At 37.8% G+C, this 19,775-nt stretch overlaps 1 protein-coding gene across 1 annotated transcript; it reads right to left on the reverse strand.

Annotated features, from left to right (window-relative positions):
• Positions 1 to 312: 312 nt before the first annotated feature.
• grinaa (glutamate receptor, ionotropic, N-methyl D-aspartate-associated protein 1a (glutamate binding)) lies at positions 313 to 18,995 on the reverse strand. Its single transcript, XM_074612610.1, has 7 exons — positions 18,855 to 18,995; positions 5,837 to 6,176; positions 5,291 to 5,406; positions 4,953 to 5,153; positions 3,828 to 3,956; positions 2,848 to 2,991; positions 313 to 2,201 (listed from the first exon to the last, which is right to left on the reverse strand). The coding sequence occupies exons 2-7, from the start codon at positions 6,138 to 6,140 to the stop codon at positions 2,052 to 2,054; spliced, it is 1,044 nt and encodes a 347-aa protein (XP_074468711.1). The 5' UTR covers positions 6,141 to 6,176; positions 18,855 to 18,995; the 3' UTR covers positions 313 to 2,051.
• Positions 18,996 to 19,775: the final 780 nt, after the last annotated feature.

Below are 19,775 nucleotides of genomic sequence, written 5' to 3' on the forward strand. Positions count from 1 at the left end.
TTATTTACCAGTATTTACATATTATATTTACCTACAGTTACAGATATATATATATATATATGTATATAGTTATAGTTATATATATATAGAGCTATATCTCTATATCTCTCTCTCTCTATATATATATATATATATATATATATATAGTTATAGTTATAGTTATATATATATATAGTTACAGATATAAGATATATATATCGGCTGATTTATTGGTCAGACTAGTAATTCAATCAAGAACACAGCCAGTGTAGTTTTATCAGAAAATGTCTTCAGAGGGGTTCAGGGTAAATGAACAAACAAAAGGTGACACCATCACATTGTATCAGTTTTAATGAAAAGCCAACAGCAGTGTAGAGGAATGTGGTTCCATTTTGATTTAATGCAAATATACAATGCCAACAGACCTACAAAGCCCCAAAATTACTTTATCTATACACATCAAACCACTAAGGAGTTATATGTACACGTACACGTCAGTCAGATACAAACACAAGAGTTAAAAAAAAGTCTAACAGGGCTGCCAAACAACACTGTGTCTCTCCAAAACAGGAATACCTGTATAGTGTGCATTATCAGCACATGCAAATGAGAGGACAGGGTCATGCAAGAGGTGGAAAAATCAAAACAGACATTACAGAATAAAAAAAATGCTCATGTTAAATATATCATTCAAGTTGTGTGTGTGTGTGTGTATGTGCAGTGACTTATTTTGGCTTCCAGTGCAGGTTGATTCCTTTAGCTTGTGAGTATAACCAGTAGGTGATGGTTTCACAATCAAGTCTTTGTACATTTCTAAACAGTCCGCATTTGTTTTCCTCAACACAAGCTTAGAGCAACCTCAAAGCAACCCTGTTATCTACAGCAAGCTCAATAAATAGATAAGTTATAAGTCCGTTGTCCATCTACTTCATCATAGTTGAGTTAAAATTCAGAAGTTCTGAAACTTCAATCAGCCTATAGGAATGGTCAAATACTTCAACTTTAGTTCACATTAGTTGTAATGAGAAAAAATAAATACAGCACTACATTTTCACTTCACATTAATGACCAGATGAGAGGAAATTAGTGAGGAGGACAGTAAAGAAAAAGGGAAGAAGATAAGGGGACATCTCAGCTTTGGAATCATAGAAATAATTTCAAAACATGAAGAGATATTCTGTGGGAATATATAGTTTATAAATACTAATTTATGTTTGTCACATCCAACATTGATCTTCATTCTTTTTCAATTAAAAGATTTTAGTTAGTGTACTGGGTAAGTGAAGTTCTGATATTAGAGCACATATTTCCCCAAAAGCAACACATCCATATTAATCACTCCAGCATGCCTTTCAGGGGGGGTCGGGGAGAGGGGTACTGGCATCATATACAGTAATACACTTAACTATTTACAGCTGTGACAAGCAAGCTAGAGGGATTCCTCTGGTAGCTCTAAAGAATCATAACACATCTTTAGTTGTGTTTCCAGTGTTGCCATGCAGAGTTACTTTACACCAGCGGGCTCAAAGGGAGAGATACGTTTGGGAAACGGAATGAAAGAGGAGAGAATTTCTAGCATTAATTTCTCTTCAGGCAAAGCTGGTTTGCATCAATATTAGGCGCTACGGATACGTTCCTCGCTCTTTTTCTCTTCAATCTCTGCAGCAAGGCAAGGCTGAGTGCCAAGCATCCACAGGATAGCATGTTTTACACTGTATGAATCGAGCCAAACTGGAAGTTGGGGGATAGGTAATGTGGCGATCTGTGTTAGTAGAAGCAGGGGACACTTACAGCAAGCAAAGTGATCAAATTGAGGAAAAGATCATTTTGTCATGAATGGCAAGATTTGTATTGAATAAATAGTGTCCCTCTCAGCTGGATTTTATGACAGGCTGCGTCTGCTCCAAAGCACAACTACCTGTTTAAAAAAAAGTGTATGTGTGATAGGAGAGGTAACGAAGAGTATCATGGGAAAAAAAGTGAAGAAAAAGTTAAAGGAGAGCATGTTAGCATCATTTCACAATAAAGGGAGGCGTTCTCTGTCTCCCTCCTGTTCTCTTTAAAGTGCGGCCTCATTCACGGGAGCGTCCCACAATAGCCAGGATGTAGAGGAAAATGTTGATGATGTCGGTGTAGAGGTTGAGGGCAGCAAAAATGTACTCCTCCGGACTCAGAGCCAGCTTCTTGTTGCCCAGGAGAAGCTGAGTGTCCACTGCCAAAAACTTCAGAGAAGAAACAAGGATGGAATTAGTCATTTCAACCCAATGAGCAATTTTACGTTTAATAGATGTATATTATACGTCTATTTGTCTGTAGACGTTTAGTTTAGATTAAAGTTATTCAAGGTGGAAAAGTGATAGTTTAGTAGACTAGGCGTTTCAATCTGTCAATCTGTGTATATGACAACAAAAAAATAGTTAAACTGTTAACGTGGGGGTGTGCAGTACTTACTGTATATTAAATATTTAGAGGTTATATATTTTTAAAATATGTAAGGATGTTTTTAAATTATAGTCTAAAACCGGGCTATGTAAAAGCCAATAAATTCTGTGATCTATATCAGAGCTAGATACAAGCAAAATAAAAGTCACTGGAAGTTGGAAAACCGTCTGTACTCCAATGGTTACGGTATCCAGACGTCTGGACGTCATTACCCCACAAATATGAAATCACCCAACTGGAGAATTAACTTACAGGTTAGACCTTTGATAAAATGAACTGCCCTTGCTCAAGTAATGACATCCAAGTGATCATTACTGTTGCACTAAAACAGAAATTTTCCAAATAACGCTAAATCAAAATACAAGCAACAGCCACTGAAATAATAAATGTGATTTTTTAAGGACACGATGTGAGTGTGAAACTTACGCAGGTGAAGAGCAGGGCCCCCAGCGAAGCATAGACGATGTGCAGGATCCTGTGGCGGATGAAGATGCAGAGGATGGAGAAGAGCAACAGCACGATCAGGCACACAAACAGCACGCCCCGACAGGAAGTGAAGTCATACTTGCTCTGTGGTGAAGAAGGAGAGAAAAAAATACATGAGATGTTGGAAAATATGAGCTGTGATAAGACATGAGACTATAAGAAATTCACTTCAAAAGCAGTCTTAACAATTCAAAAGACACATACCTCTGGAGTCCAGATAATTTTGGTTAATTTCTGTCTTTGTTTGGCATCTTTTAAACTCTCTTTACACCACATGCATGCTATTCTTTTTTTCAGCAGAAACTCAGCTTTCAGACTGACCTCACAATTTGTCAGTTTAACAAATGTAAAGCTACCAGGAACCCAAAATACAAGAAAAATGACACAGGCGCCTATGAAAATGTACAAATCTTAAGTCGAAATCATTCACAATATTATAGAAGAGTTTTTGGTTGTAAAAGATTTTGTTTCACTATTTATACACACACGGCAGAAACTCTGTCATTGTACATCACTAAAGAAAAAATAATTTAGAAAAATAACTTACAGCTTTAAAAATGGTCTAGAAACATAAATGGAATGCAGTTTGAAAGCCCCCACATCAGCATTTTCAACTTGTTGTCTCAGCTTGTCTCTACATGATTTATACATAAAGTTGTTACTGTAAATAAAACATGCTCAGTGTATTTACATTAAATAGACGGAGTCCAGAGGGTTAACAAGCAGCTATAATATATATAAAGACAGCAATAATCCTGTGTATGAGTGTGCCTTTAGTGTGTGAGATTGATTAAATTGCACACCTCACTGTGAAAAACGAATTAGAAGAAATTCTCACTTTTGCTTTTGAACCAGAGGGTCGATGTTTGTCTGTAGACATTTAAATACATTTATTCAAGCAGCTGTTTGTGTGTGCTGACCTGTAGTGAGAAGAGCACGACAGTGAAGCAGACCACTGCAGTGATGCCCACGGCCATGATGACAGTCTCTGTGTCATAGAAGCTGGCGATCATGCCCACCATGTAGGAGAGGCTCAGGGTCAGTATGGACTGCAAGACACAGAAAACACACCGTCAAATTAACATCACTTATGACCCACTTTATATGGTGTGGTTTCAGGTAAAATGAAAGAAACATGGACCATTAGTCTATCTCAAAAAACTGTCTTAAATCAAGAATAATCTTATTATTATAGATGATTGGAATATAAAAAAAACTAATTTATTGACATAAAGCCACATCACACACGTAAGTGAGCAGTGTGATTTGATGAAAAGCAATTTGTGTTTCTCAACTGATCAGAACTGAAACTACAGTGTATGGAAATGTTACTGCTGTGTCTACAAACATTACTGATGTAAATCCCTTAAACAGCATAAGAAAACAAAACATTCATAGAGTTGTTATATAGTGTGAACTCCTGTATTAAAAGACCTGTCAATCATTTTATACTCAACACAAACAGTTTTTCTGTCTTCTCAGAATTTCTCGCCTACACGTCTCTCTATCACATGTCATGTCTCTATCACTTGAATCACTGAATTGTTTCTTACTCTTTTCGTCCATCCTACTTCTTTTTCTTTAAATCTTAAACCAGTTACACCTTTTTCACTTTCTTCATGTTTCTGTCTCCACTAGACATGGGACGACAGGAAAAATGTCATGTCATGTAGACTTTGCAGAATAAACTGACAGAGGCAGCCCAGTTTGTGTGCATTAACAGGTGCAAAGTGTGCATAAACAGTCAGGAAAGGCTGTGTTTAAACACAATTTCAGAATTTAGAAGGTGGGTAAACGCCGTTTGCATGCATTTAGCCTCCACTACACCCCTGCCTTACGTTAGATTATGTTGGATTCTCAGGAGCATCTACTGCTTTCCTTTCAGTTTGTTTTGCATATTTTCTGTCTAAAAATCGGAATCATTATACATTAATATGGTGCACACACTGTGCATGAATCTGTTTATTTATCATGTAAACAGACTCTTACAATTAATTAGTTAATCCATACTTTCTTTATTATTTGGAATTAGGGCCAGTTCTTACCAGTGCCACCAAGTTCCAGGGGTGCTTGCGGCGGAATTCTCCACAGCAGCTGAGCACGATCAGAGACACAAAGAAGACTGCATAGGACACATAGTATGTCCATGGATTACGCCGCACAAAGTACTTGGCCTCATCAACAAAGGTGAAGATGGCAACGAAGGAGAAAGTGACCATTAGCTGCACTGTGAGAACCATGAAGACCTGGTGAGAAAGAGGAATGAAGCAGGTGAGGAGAAAAAATATGTTTTCGTGGTATTTATATATTAATACAAGTTGTATTACATGCTGTATTTACTTCTTTGTCAGACTAAATATATTTGACACAGTAAAGGACCTACTTTTCTGATGAAGGCTTGTCGGATGGTCTTGTCCTCAAAGCCAGAGTTGGTGAATTCCTCATTGTCGTAATAAGATGGAGGCCCATCACCATGGTAACCAGGGCTGCCAGCAGGTACTGGTGAACAACAATAACACGACAACAGGTTAAACGAATGGACACGTGTTTATTGTGTTTTCAGCACACACTGATTGTAGTATTGATCATCTCATTGATTTTCCAGTCATCTGGGTTGAGTCGGATCCAAACTGGAGCCAGCAGTGTGTTTTCTTGTTGCCCTGGATAATGTACACAATTCTTCTAGCATTCGCAGGCCTTGAGTGTGTAAATTCATTTATAGAGAAAACTGACCACAACTTTAGCTGAGCACATTGTTTTTTGGGAATGAAGCATAAGCAGAGTCAAATGACATGACGTCATAGAGGCACTATTTGGCTATGTCATGGTTTACTGAGACACATTCAGGTATCTAACAACAAAGAATAAGGTGGCCTAGAAAGGGAAAGTCTGTTAAAAAATGCCTTCCATCTTTGGTTTAACCACTCACCCGTGGGATCACCGGGAAAGCCTGGCTGTGCGGGTCCTTGCTGATAAGGCCCCTGAGGGTAGGGTCCTTGTGTGTAGGGCATCTGAGGGTAAGGCATCTGAGGGTAGGGACCAGGGGCGAAACCTGGGCCTGCCTGGGGGACACCCGGCTGTCCATAGCCGGCTGCTGGTGGGTACGGTCCCCCTGGGGCTTGGCTGTAGTTGGGAGGGGGCATGCCGAAACCTGGCTGAGGTTGTCCATAGACATTGTTATGAAGTGGGTTGTTCTCACCCATAATAGGGTATCCACTCTTGTCCTGAGACATGGTGTGGGGGAAGGCTCACTCTGCTACTAGAACAATCTATGAGAAGAGGAGAAGTAGAATTAAGATTAATTTGCTTAAAAAAACATCTGTATCCAGCACAAACATACAGGTAAGAAGATCTAAATCTAATGTTCACAGTATGAATATTCATACAATTTCAACATCTTTAATACATATCAAAAGTCCCAGAAGTAAGCAGAAAAAACTCAATGATGGTACAGTATCTAGGCCAGAAGAAACAAATCACCGGCACTCCCAGATAAAGAGTCTTTTTTGGTTTATTCTGGGCAATCAAACGTAAACGAACGCGTTTCAGCTATAAGCCGTCATCAGTGTGATCCAACAAGACGTAATGCCAGTTTAAATATTTCAGTTGAGAACAGTATCTATGCCAAACTAGCAAAAGACACAAGCACTGCATATCCCTGATTAAAAAGGTGACTGGCAATTAAATGTTGCAGGAAGAGAGGACAGAGGTATTGAGGAGAGCTACAGCACCTTCTGTTTCACAAACTAAAACCGAGCTATATTATAATTTTATGCTGTTTTACCTTCCTTTGGATTGATTTGATTGTGCTAAAATATGCCTTTTATTCACTCTATAAGAGATAAAATCAAAAGTGATTGGTCTTTACCAGGTCTTATTGTCTAAAAAGTAGAAAAATGGACATTGATGCTGAAACTTCCAAGGCTTACAGGGCCTTTGCGAAGAGAAAACTAGGGTGTGGGGGATCAGAAGGAAAAGGCTGAAAATAGAAAGAGAGAGGAGCCACCACAGGCCCTTTCTACGACAAAGACTGTTGCAACACCTGCAGTAATGGAGAGGGCACAGGTCCAGGAAGAGACCTGGGTTACCGGGGACGGAGAGCACCTGGCTGTAATCAAGGCCTTGAAATGGATTAGGGAGATCTGCTACCAGAGCATCACAGATAAGAATACAACTAAAGAGAACGGCAATAAGAGGGGGGTGAGGTATACCCTTCATCCTGTGTTTACGGTCAGGTGTGGAATCTGGGCATGTCACCTGTTGCTCCAATTGCCTCCGTTTGGCCTGCTACAAACTCGGATCTTCAGATTTTTAGCTGCCGTATCCCTCAGCTCATAGAATTTGGTGAATAAAGCACTTCAAAGAGAAAATGATATGAATAGATATGTTTGTTTTTATTACTGATCTAATACTGAATCGTGGTTCATATTTATATTTATGGTGCCTTCAAATGGGGTTGTGTTTACCGTGTTCACGAGAAGAGTCCATATGAACGCCCCCCTCTTGTAGTATTCACGACCTCATAGGGGGAAAGTTTCTGAAAGCTCCGAGTTCACCAGTTGTGACGTGTTTGTTGACGTCAGAAATGGCGGAGGCCATGGAAGTAAACTTTTCGGTGCCTAATAAGTTAATATATTGCAATTTTAGTCGTATATCGTAATTCTTTGTAATTTTATAATATGTCTGAGGAAAATGTTGATATTCCCACCTGCCTCATCTTTTTCCTCTGTCATTATGCCTTTGCATTTACTTACAAGTTACCCACTTGCTAGCTTGCTAAATTGTTAGCCTCTGTGGCTTCTAGGCACCGACAGTAATGTTAATATTGCCGTTGCTTAGAAGAAGCGTTCTCACAACTTAACCACTTGAACACCAAGCATATTGTGTACACGACTTCCAATGTTGTAAACACGACTTCCAATGTTGTAAACACAAGCTCATGAGTTTCATTTGAAGGCACTATAAATCCAATTGTTACAAATGATTTCTGTTTGCTTCAGCCTTAATTAAATAAAGCATATAATATAATACACTAAACAAACCCCCGGCAGCAAAAGTATATTTGCAGCTGAAATAATTTAACCACAACAACAGTTACATTTTGGATGAAGTCGGACGAAGACAGTTAGCAGCTGGATGAATCTCTGTCTATTCAGATAATAATCCAGCGACATGTATCACGATTTAGTTTGGCTCTCTCTGCATTATCTGGCCTAACATTGGTGAGCTGGAATAACCGGTATCAAGAAGATGGTTGTCAACTGGGTATGTTAGTGTTAGTATGCAAGTGTGTTCATGTGAAAGAGGCTGAGTGCTTAACTACATCATCAGAACCATGAATGGAGTAAGCTACTTAATATGACAAATGGTGATAAAATTTGGTTATTTCATCAGCAAAACTTATATTCAGTGAGGTGAAATGTAGATCATCACACACAACTAAAATTGCTGTAGAAAATAATATCCAAACATTAAAAGTAGGGTTAAGTCTATAAATATGTGTGTGAATTATTACATGTCTATTAAAATAAGTTTGGTATTATATATTCCTTTTTTTGTTTCATGATGAACAATCATGAATATGTGATAAAAAAAAAAGTAAAGTAATGTAAGGCTGATTCTGCTGCCGAAGCAGAGATGAGAGAGGAGGAGAAGAAAATGAGTTATGAGTCATTCATGAGATTACACTCATCCTGTGGTATTTCACTGAAAAACAATGGGCAGCAGCAGCAGCAGCAAGTGATCTAATGTCATAAAATAGGCCACAGGTTAGAAAGTCACTATAAACACCAGATGAGACACTTGCGTCACACTGCCTCTGAGAAAAACAGCTAGGGGAGGGCTACTTTACTGTTGTGGCTGACTATCCAGGCACATCTGAAAACGCACATTTCTGTCTGCTAAGGGAAGTCCAGTCCAAAACCCTGCAGGTTTGGGAAGTGAGCAAAAAGAGGCACAAAGTGCACAACACTAAAAGTGTCATTGGCAGCAACCGCAGTTCCTCACTGCAATAATAATGTGCTACTTTGCCTTAACAGTGTGAATTTAATGTGTGCATTTAAATATTGCACCTACACGGTAACGATATTTGGGTGACTCCACTATCGAATGGTTCATATTGGGTGTATATAATATTTGTGTTACAAATTTGACTTGAATTAATGTCACTTAGGCTGCAACTACTGATTATTCTCATTAGCAATTAATCCACGGATTATTATCATAATTTTTCAATCAATCATTTGGTCAAAAATAGTAAAAGAATTTCCAGAGTCCAAGGTGACATAATCAAATTGTTTGTTTTGGTCTGATCAAGACGAGTCCAAAACCATAGAGGACCACCATGGGCCCTTGGTTTGGAAAAAATATGTTTTAAATTGACAAACATCATATGTGTGATTCATGGCGCAATTCAAATGGAATCAAAAAATATTTTTCTCTTGATGTTGGCTACTGTACATATGTTTTTCCAAAATAAGGTCCCATGGGGTCCACTGGGAGGGGATGGACTTTACCTCTCTATTGGCGATATTCAGTTTACGTTAACATAAAATAAAAAAATTAAGCTGCAAATTCTCACAATGGAAAAGCTGGAACTAGGTCATGTTGGACCTTTTTGCTTAAAAAAAATATACATTTTCTTCTAATTAATTAAAGATTGATCAACTATTCGTTTCAGCTCTAATGTCAATGTTACCCAGCTAGGTTGGGGTGGTGATGGTGTTGGTGGATGTGATGGCAGAAATGAATCAACCACTGAACTGTGGTTTTATGCAACTCCTCCAGAGTTTCATGAAGGAAGTCATTTTTACATTATTTTGTCGTTCTGAAACTTTCCCAATAACAACCAGAGGTTTACTGGATGCTTTTTACTGCTGTGAATGAACCTGATCTCAGTGGAAACTTACATCAGTAATCACAGGCTTCATTCAGACCTACATAACTACATTAAACTGTCAACCTCACACACTGGCGTTTATGGATTTAGCCAGCAGAGAAATTGAGGAGACGGCAAACACTGTCCACACCAGTGCGGACAGTGTTACCATCGACGCAGGTGGTGCCTTGGTAACCAAATGCATAATTAATCTGCTTTGCTTCAGGAAGAGGCCTAACATATAGGCCATTACTGCAGTACAACCCCCCCCCCCCCCACCCCACCAGGGCCTTACACAACATGGTCAACAGGTTTCCACGCCTCTACACTGCAATCTGTAACGCTAATGGAGCATCTACATGCATGACACGGAGCTGCACACTAGAAAATAGAAATCTCTCTTCAAGTGAGGTCATATTTACAAGGTTGATTAGGTGCTTTCAAATGTGCTGTGCAGGTTTCATATAAAAGGCCTGCAGGAAAATGTATGCAAAGCTGGATGGGAGCCAAAAAGCCATTCCCCTAATTGCTGACTTTAAAAGAAATGCTTGAGTCTGCAGCGGACGGACTTTACAGTGAGCACAGGCCTGTGCTGTTTAAACTACAGCTACTGTATTTATAAAGTACAGCTATGTATGTATACATGTGCAAACACAAGCAAACACTCTTTCGCACGCATCACCACCAAATATATAAATACATCAGTACAGAAATATCCATTCAGTCAGAGGCAGATTAGAAAGCTAAAAATCATGCTTACTGTCTCTCATACTCCCTCTATCCTTCTCCACCCCTCTTTCCAGGCTACACAGTAAGCGTTATGCAACACTGCTCTATTTCGCCCTGGCAAATGCATCCAGACTCCAGCGTGTGTCCTCATGATCCCTGTCTGTCCATCACTAGGACAGTGCAGTGAGAGACTGCAGACAATCATGGCGAGTGCTGGTTCTGCTTCATACTGACAGTCTCTATTAAGATCATAACAGATTACAATCATTATCTGAGGAGCCAAATCCCTCCCAGCTTTCCGGACAACAAATGGTTGTGTAAGGGGGGCATATATAGCACACCGAGTACAGCAATTTTGCTGAATTACTTGAAAAATCCATTTATCTGTCAGTGAAATGTTTGCATATCGGTTTATCTTAAAGGATCACTGTCATCTGAGTTGACAAACACCCTACTTAATAATTCTGTAACGCAATACGGTTTTGTTTGCTTGCGTCACACAACACAAGACATCTGTCCTCCGAGGAAACCCAGAGATGTAATTGAATAACCCAAGAGTCCTTAACTAATCATGTGGCCCACACAGTCAAAGCATGTGATCTCCTCCCTGTCCAATGTCCATGTAAAGCATTTAAGTTTGTAACTTGAAAGGATTGTGGATTTGCCATCCATGTTAGGGCTGGGGAATAAGGCTGAAATCACATGTAAAAGAATCACACTGATGTAAGAAGCAACAAACTGTGTTCTAGGTCTTTTTCCATTAATCGATTATTGTTAGGTCTATAAAACGTCAGAACATATGCCTTTCATGATTTCCTTAAGCTCAAGGTGATGTCATCAAATTGCTTGTTTGGTCCGACCAACAGTCCAAAGCTCAAAGATATTCAGTTTCTTGTCAGAAAAGACAAAGAAATGCAGCAAAACATCACAATTGAGAAGTTGTCAGTCACTAGGGAATACTTGGCATTTTGCTTAAAAAAAAAAGTTACTTAAACGATTATCAAAATAATTGTCAATTATTTTTCTGTTGATCAATCGTTTCAGCTACTGTTAAAACATTATAGGGCTGCAACTAATGATTATTTTCATTGTTGTTTAATCTGTCAATTATTTTCTCAATTAATTGATTTGTTGTTTGGTCAGTAAAATGGTGAAAAATGTCCATCAGTGTTTCCCAAAGCCCAAGACAACGTCCTCAAATGTCTTGTTTTGTCCGCAACTCAAAGATATTCAGTTTACTGTCATAGAGGAGTAAAGAAACCAGAAAATATTCACATTTAAGAAGCTGGAATCAGAGAATTTTTACTCTTTTTTTCTTAAAAAATTACTCAAACCAATTAATCGATTATCAAAATAGTTGGCAATTAATTTAATAGTTGACAACTAATCAATTAATTGTTGCAGCTCTACTACATTAGGGCAAACTCTTGTGTTGTGTAAATGTGTAAAACAAAAACTTCCATTACTAGCCTAACTGTATTAATCTATAATTACAGCTTGTTGTGAATCATTAGCTTGGACAACAGACATTTGTAGAATGATAGCCTAATATCATCAAGTTTAATTTAGCAGAAATTCAATAAACAATAATTGATTCATCCACTGGTCCTTATTAACATTCCCAAATTGTAGTAGAAGCTTAAAGATGATCTTGTAGGCTAAGTCATGTTTAACAGAAGTGACTTTTAGTACTGAATTAATCCGTACTGGCCTGTTTGTAGCCTTTTATCTGTGTATGATGGATTTCCTCCAAAGTAACACGCCAAGCAGTCAAGAGAATGTCAGAATTATGCATGGCGTCACAACAGCTACAGTATGTCAGCAGACGGCCTTCTCCTCTGTTATTTTGACAACAGATGTATGTGTCAACATTGATACATTGATACATGTAGTTACCTCCGCCAAGGCCAGGGGCGTTGGTTTGTTTGTTTGTCTGTCTGTCTGTTAGCAGGATTACTCCAAAAGTTCACAATGGATTTGAATGAAATTCTTTGGAGGGGTGGGGTGTGGCACAATGAACAATTCATTCAAATTTGATGGTGGTCCGGATCATGATCCGGATTCAGGATTTTTTTTTAAGGATTCCGATCAGCCTGAGCATTAAGACCACAGGTTATAACACATGCGCAGTGTAACTGATGACGCGTTGATAACGTGTGAACCCGCCTTCTTCCTTCTGAGAGCAGAGAGATACATGTGTGGATGTGTGGCGAGACTTCGAGGTGCGGGAGCTGCTGGCCATCCACGGTGAGAAAGAAAAAAGCGGTAGATGACGGGATGAGAGACAACGTAGTGTAACGTTATACAGATATAACAAGGCTGCTGAATGAGAGAGGCATCCGCTGATACGTTATACAGAAACACACCGTGTTAATAATAAACCGACCAACTCACGGTACCGCCAGCTGTGAGCTTTGATGTTTTTAAAGTCAGGCACCTTGGCGGAGGTCTGCGCTCTCCGATTGCCATTCTAGTTGTAATTGCTTAAAAAGTACTTGATTTAATATAGTCAAGAAAATTGTACAAATAAATAAATAAAACCCTGGTCTTTCACAAAGAAAACTAACGCTGAGAGAAAAAAAAGTTTTAGGCTCTTCAAGGACATTAAAAGTTAGTGCCCTCTCTGCCAGCCATTATCTCACAAGTGCACACAATAAATTTAGCAACCACAATAGTTTCACTTCCCTGTCTGTGGTAAAATACAGTGAAAACAGTTTGTTTTGTTTCTTGAGAGGGGGTGAGACAGTTTGAGGCACTGTTTGTGTACGATTTTTACCAGCATTATGTGGGTGATATCAAATCCTCTTAGGAGAGATGCCCCGATGATAAGGACAGTGCCACTATCCCTGGCTTCTGCTGATAGCTATCATGAGGGGAATTAGGTTAAAGAGGGGGGGATTCAGTGGGCTAGCCAGAGAGCCACGTTAACACAATTAGGCTAGCACAATACCTCAACAGACCCATATACAACATGCTATGTGCGTGCCTGAGCAGCACCAGGAAACACAGTGACAATATAGGAACAGCCACACAAAGCAGAGGGGCCTATACAGAGGTCAGCGTGTTCAAATATGTAGCGCCACAACAGGTTACAAGTGAGAAGTTGTGATCTCTGATGCAGGATGACTTAAATAAAATGAAAATACTACTCCTTTTAAGAATTAATAACAGCTCTTGAACATGCAATAGCTTCTAAAAGCTGGCTAGCATGTGATATAAAAAATAAAATGCTGTCTCACAGTCAGATGATGAGTGACTAACTCTGTTGTAAAAACAGTTTCACGTGGTTGTTTCACACACTGCATTCACCACAGAATCAGCTGAATTTTAATCAAACTCTTTAAATCACTCAATGATAACAACATTTGAGTCCTGTTATGAAATTGCCACTTGGACCACCTGGTACTGTAGATAAATTCCACACTGAGTCGCTGTCTGCCTATCCACCAGCCGATGCAGCAGTCTGGCAAGAGTTTGTCATCGTGACGCGTCGTGTCAGCAGCAGCTCTCTCTATGTCAAACCTGCAGACACCTCTCCTTGTGACAGATGGCTGCACTTTAGGTTAGCATCCAGTTGGTAAACATTCTGCTTACCAACTAAATCTCAATTATTCTTCATAGTAACAGGACAGATTTTTTTGTTGAAAAACAAAAGCAAAAAATTAAAGTTTATGGTTTTAATACCAGCTTATCTTGTTATAGCAAATTTTCAAGTTTCTCATTACAAAATTTAATAAGAAGGATAACATTTTCTTGTTGAATCAAAATAAGGTGGAATGTTGAAATATTGAAATAATCTTGTTGTTAGGACTGCACGATTATGACCAATTGATAATCATGATTAGTTTAATCAATATTGAGATCACGACTATTCATACAGTAGATTTTAGGGACAAAATATATTTATTGCACTTTCACATTTAAATAAACAGAGCACTGCTTTCATTTTTATGTTGTGCTACATTCCTGTTAATGTACAAATCTTTGCATCAAAATAAGACTGGTCCTTATTCACAGTGTAACTCCTAGAAGCAAAATATAATTGTACCAAAACGTTTTAACTTTAAACGAGTAATATACAGTACTCTTACTCTTCTACTCTGGACTGCAGCCGCAACATTCAGTAAAGTTTCTCACGAGCCACTTCTCACTGTAGGCCAAAATGGTGATCACGATTGATATTCAATTAATTGTGCAGCCCTACTTGTTGTAGAAGAAATAAGTAATTTTTTCCTTGTGGCAGCAATACACTGCCGTAGCATAGCTCTAACAGAGCATGGCTAATTTATCAAGCTTACAGCTTAAATCAATTATTCACTCCTGACAATGTAAGCAGTTGCCAATTTCAGGAGGTGGTGTAAGCAAGATAACTCAGCTTTATTTATCTTGTCTGGTCAATATAAACCCACCGATCCTTAAAAATCTAAATATTACCAAACACAACTGAAGTGTAAGCAAAACACAGTTATCCAAAATGTTAAATATCCCCCTCTCCAATACTCCATCAAAAGCAAAACAGAATAAGCACAAAATATTTTTTATGGGATGAGGCAGTTATTTCTATGGCTGCAATAGAAATTCAGTAATCCTGGACTTAGTTTAAATTAGTTTCACAGCCTGATGGTGACACTTCAGCAGAAATATCCACTACCGCAATTTGTTCTACCATTAAATGACCCTTGACAATATGAAAAAATGTTCATTCAAAATCCCTCACTGTAAAACTGTATCATAAGGAGAGCACACTAATTTTGTCCGCATGGCATCATGCATGTCCTGTTAACAAGAGACAACAGGGGAAGAACAGAGAGGCGGTTTCTGTCTGAGCTGATGAATGTCATGCTCAGGTATACTCCTTCAGCTTCAGTCAACACGGGACAGCCAGACTGTAAATGGAGAACTTCAACCAACAACACTGTTAACCTATAAATAAAAAAAAATGTAATATGGAGTCTAGGCTGTAAATAGCAAAGGACCATTTTTGGCTAATGTAGACGGCGTATATTTGGAGGTGTGTGGATTATTAATAGAGAAGGCCTGATGCTGAGATAGCAACAACACACACATAGAATCAGGATATGGGTAATATAGCAGCATTAATATTGTTGTTTTATGCATCCTTCCCAACTTGAGGTACCTTGATTTGTCAGGCATTTAATTTACTGGTTTAGCCAAAAAACAGACAGGTCTGGTTATTTAATCAATGAATAGTTTCTCAGTTAACTCTCTGTCAAATTTACCACTACAACAAATATATTAGGGCTGCAACAAATGATCATTTTCACAGAGATCATTAACAGATTAATCACCACATTATTTTTTTTTGATTAATCAATTAATCTGGTCTATAAAATGTCAAAATTGTAAGAACTGTCCATCACAGCCCAAGGTGACGTCTTTAGTCCAAAATATATTCAGTTACAATAACATAAATCAGAGAAGCTGGAACTAGATAATAGTCAGTATGTTTTTATTTAAAAAATGACTTAAATAATGAATTGCTTATCAAAATAGTTGCCAATTAACTAATTGCTTAATAAAATAATTGTTTAGCCATAATACATATCAATATCATGACATAAAATTACATATACCACTCCTAACTTTAGGTAAGTGAAAGGACCAAGACCTGCTCAGCCATGATCATATCTACATTACAAATGTGCCTCTTGTTACAAATGTACACCTCTTGTTTGAATACAGTATGAAGCATAAATTGTAATACAAATTTATCACAATACTGATATCAAAGAAAAGCTAAATGTCAAGGGCTGCAACTAACAATTGCTTTCATTATCAATTAATAAACTCTAGATTAATTGAATGATCATTTGGTCTATTAAATGACAGAATATTGTGAAAAATGTCTTGCCACTATTTTGTAAAGCCCAAGGTGGCATCATTAGTTGTCTCAATTTGGTCTAACCCAGTGGTTCCAAAATGTTTTCATGTCAAGGACCTCTTAACTGACACAAATTGACCACAGACCCCCATTTGATAAGATTTTATCCCAGGGTCCCCCATCTGATATGATTTTGGCTTTTAGATGTTTTACTACAGAAAGTATATGAAACCCATAACCAAAACAGTCATACATTATGTCATTGTGTTACCTATGGATACAATTATAGTGAAAATAAATTATTCCCCTTTTTGTTGGGGACCCCCTGGAAACCCCTAAAGGAGTCCTGGGGGGGCCTGGTGACCCCACTTTGAAACTAACCAACAGTCGAAAACTATAAAATATTCAGTTTATTATCATAGAAATTAAGTTTACAAAGATAGAAAAGATAGAAAAAAGCAGTAAATCCTCACATTTGAGAAGCTGGAACCCATGACTGTTTGGCAATTTTTGCTTGAAAAATTACTAAAACTTTTAATCAGTTATCAAAATAGTTGCCAATGCTAGGTCAGGTGGAAAAAATATATATAATTTAAGCTGAAAAGCACCACTTAACGTTATCAATTATAGGCCTATGCAGGGTCTGGAATTAAGTTTTTTCCTCACCTGCTACTGTGGCAGGTCACTGAAAATTTCTACCGGTCACTCAATTCTTTTGTCTGCCACTTTTGAAATGTATGTAGAACATTTTAGATGTGTTTAGACAGTAGGAATGTGTCATGTAACCTTCAAGCTAGAGTTGGTAATCTTCAGAAACCTTTTTTGTTATATTTGTTGAAATTATCATTACACCCCAACAGCAATCAATAAATCAAATGCTCTGACAAAAAAAAAAAAAGAATCTGGTATCTGTAGCTGTCACAAGACTGTAAGCCCGTCCAATCATTTTATTCGGCTCGAATATTTTTTATATAATATTTCTTAATATAAAGAAAAGCTATCTGCCGTAGTGGCAGGTGACCTGCAATTTTAACCTGCCACTTTAACCTGCCACAGCCAAAATGTACCCTGTATTTGGCAAGTGGCAGGTGTTAATTTCATTCCCTGGACCTATGCAATGTATAGTGACTTAAAAACTCAACGAAATGCAAGGGAGACTACACTAAAACACCAATCTGGACCTAAAAGGATGAGGAGACAGTTATTTAAAGGTTATATGAAACTGAAAACATGAACTGAAACATTGAGCCTCGTTTTCATGGTGCACCTGCAGCAGGCATCATTATAGGCCTCAGCAAAAATATTATTTTTTATCTACTTTAATTATTTGAAAATATGAATTGTTCATTGAATTAGTGAGTTACAAGCATAATGCTGACCGTTACTTGAATAAACAGGTTGTTAATAACTGGGAATTTAAACCTTTGTATATTTTATGTAAGTTATTGCCCCATTTTTGTTTTTATTTCTAAAAAGAAAGTGGAAAAATTGAGCCAAAAAAAATCACTGGTAAATTGTAAATATGTCATTTGAGGATGTAAACTAACGAGTATCTACATTATTGATTAATTGTTGGACTGTTAAAAAATATAATTTCAGCTGAAAAGCACCACTTGACGTTATTTATCATAGGCCTATGCAATGTATACCTAAAAACTCAACGAAATGCAAGGGAGACTAAACTAAAAACACAAATCTGGACCTAAAAAGGGTGATAAGACAGTTATTTGAGGTTATATGAGACTGAAAACATGAACATAAACAGTGAAAGCCTCGTTTTCATGGTGCACCTGCATCAAACATCGTTATAGGCCTCAGCAGCGCAGATAAACACTGCGACACTGCGAGCATCTGTTACATCAAACTCATCACACATTAGCCCACAAGCTATAGCGAGGCCGCCATTGTACCAACATATTGATATAAACTGTGGTTGATTAGGTGATAGTGACGTTGTCCCAGCTCGCCATGTTGAATCCTATTCAATAAGTAATGTTTTAGGACGAAGAAGACCACACGCTGCAAACCACCACCACGTTTGCGCCATCTGTCAGCTCCTTTTAAAGCCACAACTGTATCTTGATATGTTAACATCTGATAGCCGTTAATTCACCGCTTTACTGACGGTTAAGTGACGGTTAAAGTGACGGTTAAAGTGACCGTTGGCGACAGTTGGATGCTGACCGTTAAAGTGACCGTTGGCGACAGTAGGATGCTGACCGTTACTAACCTTAACCGTTGCTAACCATAACAGTTGCGGACCGTTACTAACCATAACCGTTACTAACTATAACCGTTGCTGACCGTTACTAACCATAAATGTTGCTGACCGTTACTAACCATAACCGTTACTAACCATAAATGTTGCTGACCGTTACTAACCATAACCGTTGCTCACTCTGTCCGCACTACCAGCATATTTAATACACAAAAATATATATATTTATACAAATAAAAACACACACACGACACACGTACTCTTAGCTAACTCTTCCTTACCTTTAACGTGTTTATTTGAGAGTATCTTGCCGACATTAAGTCTCCCTCCTCCTCCTCCGTCTCTCTCTCTCTGCTCTCTGAGTCTGGACTCTCCGACTGAACAACTGGGTCGCGAGCATCAGAGCCCGGTGACGATAACACAAGACCACGTCGTGTCACGTGGTGTGTGGGAATCTCCGCCTGTACGAAGTGACACAATTCATCTGTCTGCTCGCGCCATTATGACGCAGTATTTTTCGTTTGGGTCATATTATCTTCTTGGGTCATATGAGAGAAAAAGCTGTACTTGATTATAATTTTGAGGTACTTATACTTTACTTGAGTACTCTATACCCATTTTTGCAACTACAGCTGTAGTTACAAAATATAATATGTTATATATTATATTATATTTTGTAACTACAGCTGTCAGATAAATGTAGTGGGGTAAATAATATTGATATAATATATAAATATTATATAATGTATATATATATGTATATATACAATATATACATATATATATATAATATATACTGTATATATAAGTTTTACAAAATATAATTAATAAATTAATTATGATGTATTGTTTTAGATTAAGCAACCTGGCAATAGGCTATACATTTGTTAAAATTAGCCCCACCTTTACCAGCTGCAACTTTAAAGTGATGCTTATTGTTTACACATAAATGCATCAATAAATATAATCCAATTAGGTTATTTAATATATAATTCTGAAATGGGTCATTCTGCATAATGACTACTTTTACTTTTGGTACTTTATTTTGATTCTAATACTTACTTTCTAAATAATTACTTTATACTTCTACTCCACATTTCAAAGGGAAATATTATACTTTGTTGGCTACTCCACTACATTGATCTGACAGCTGTAGTTACAATACTTTTCTGATTAAAATTGTACATGTAGGAAACACATAA

This window comes from Sebastes fasciatus, chromosome 17, assembly GCF_043250625.1.
Source record: "Sebastes fasciatus isolate fSebFas1 chromosome 17, fSebFas1.pri, whole genome shotgun sequence".
Lineage (NCBI taxonomy): Eukaryota > Metazoa > Chordata > Actinopteri > Perciformes > Sebastidae > Sebastes > Sebastes fasciatus.

Bases quoted from the DNA above. Each gene is read 5' to 3' on its own strand.
- grinaa (XM_074612610.1), bottom strand. From the start codon at position 6,140: ATGTCTCAGGACAAGAGTGGATACCCTATTATGGGTGAGAACAACCCA. The intron at 5,154-5,290 runs GTAGGTCCTTTA...CTTTCTCACCAG, and splicing joins GACAAGCCTTCATCAGAAAA to GTCTTCATGGTTCTCACAGT. The intron at 2,992-3,827 runs GTCAGCACACAC...TCTTCACCACAG, and splicing joins TCGTGCTCTTCTCACTACAG to AGCAAGTATGACTTCACTTC.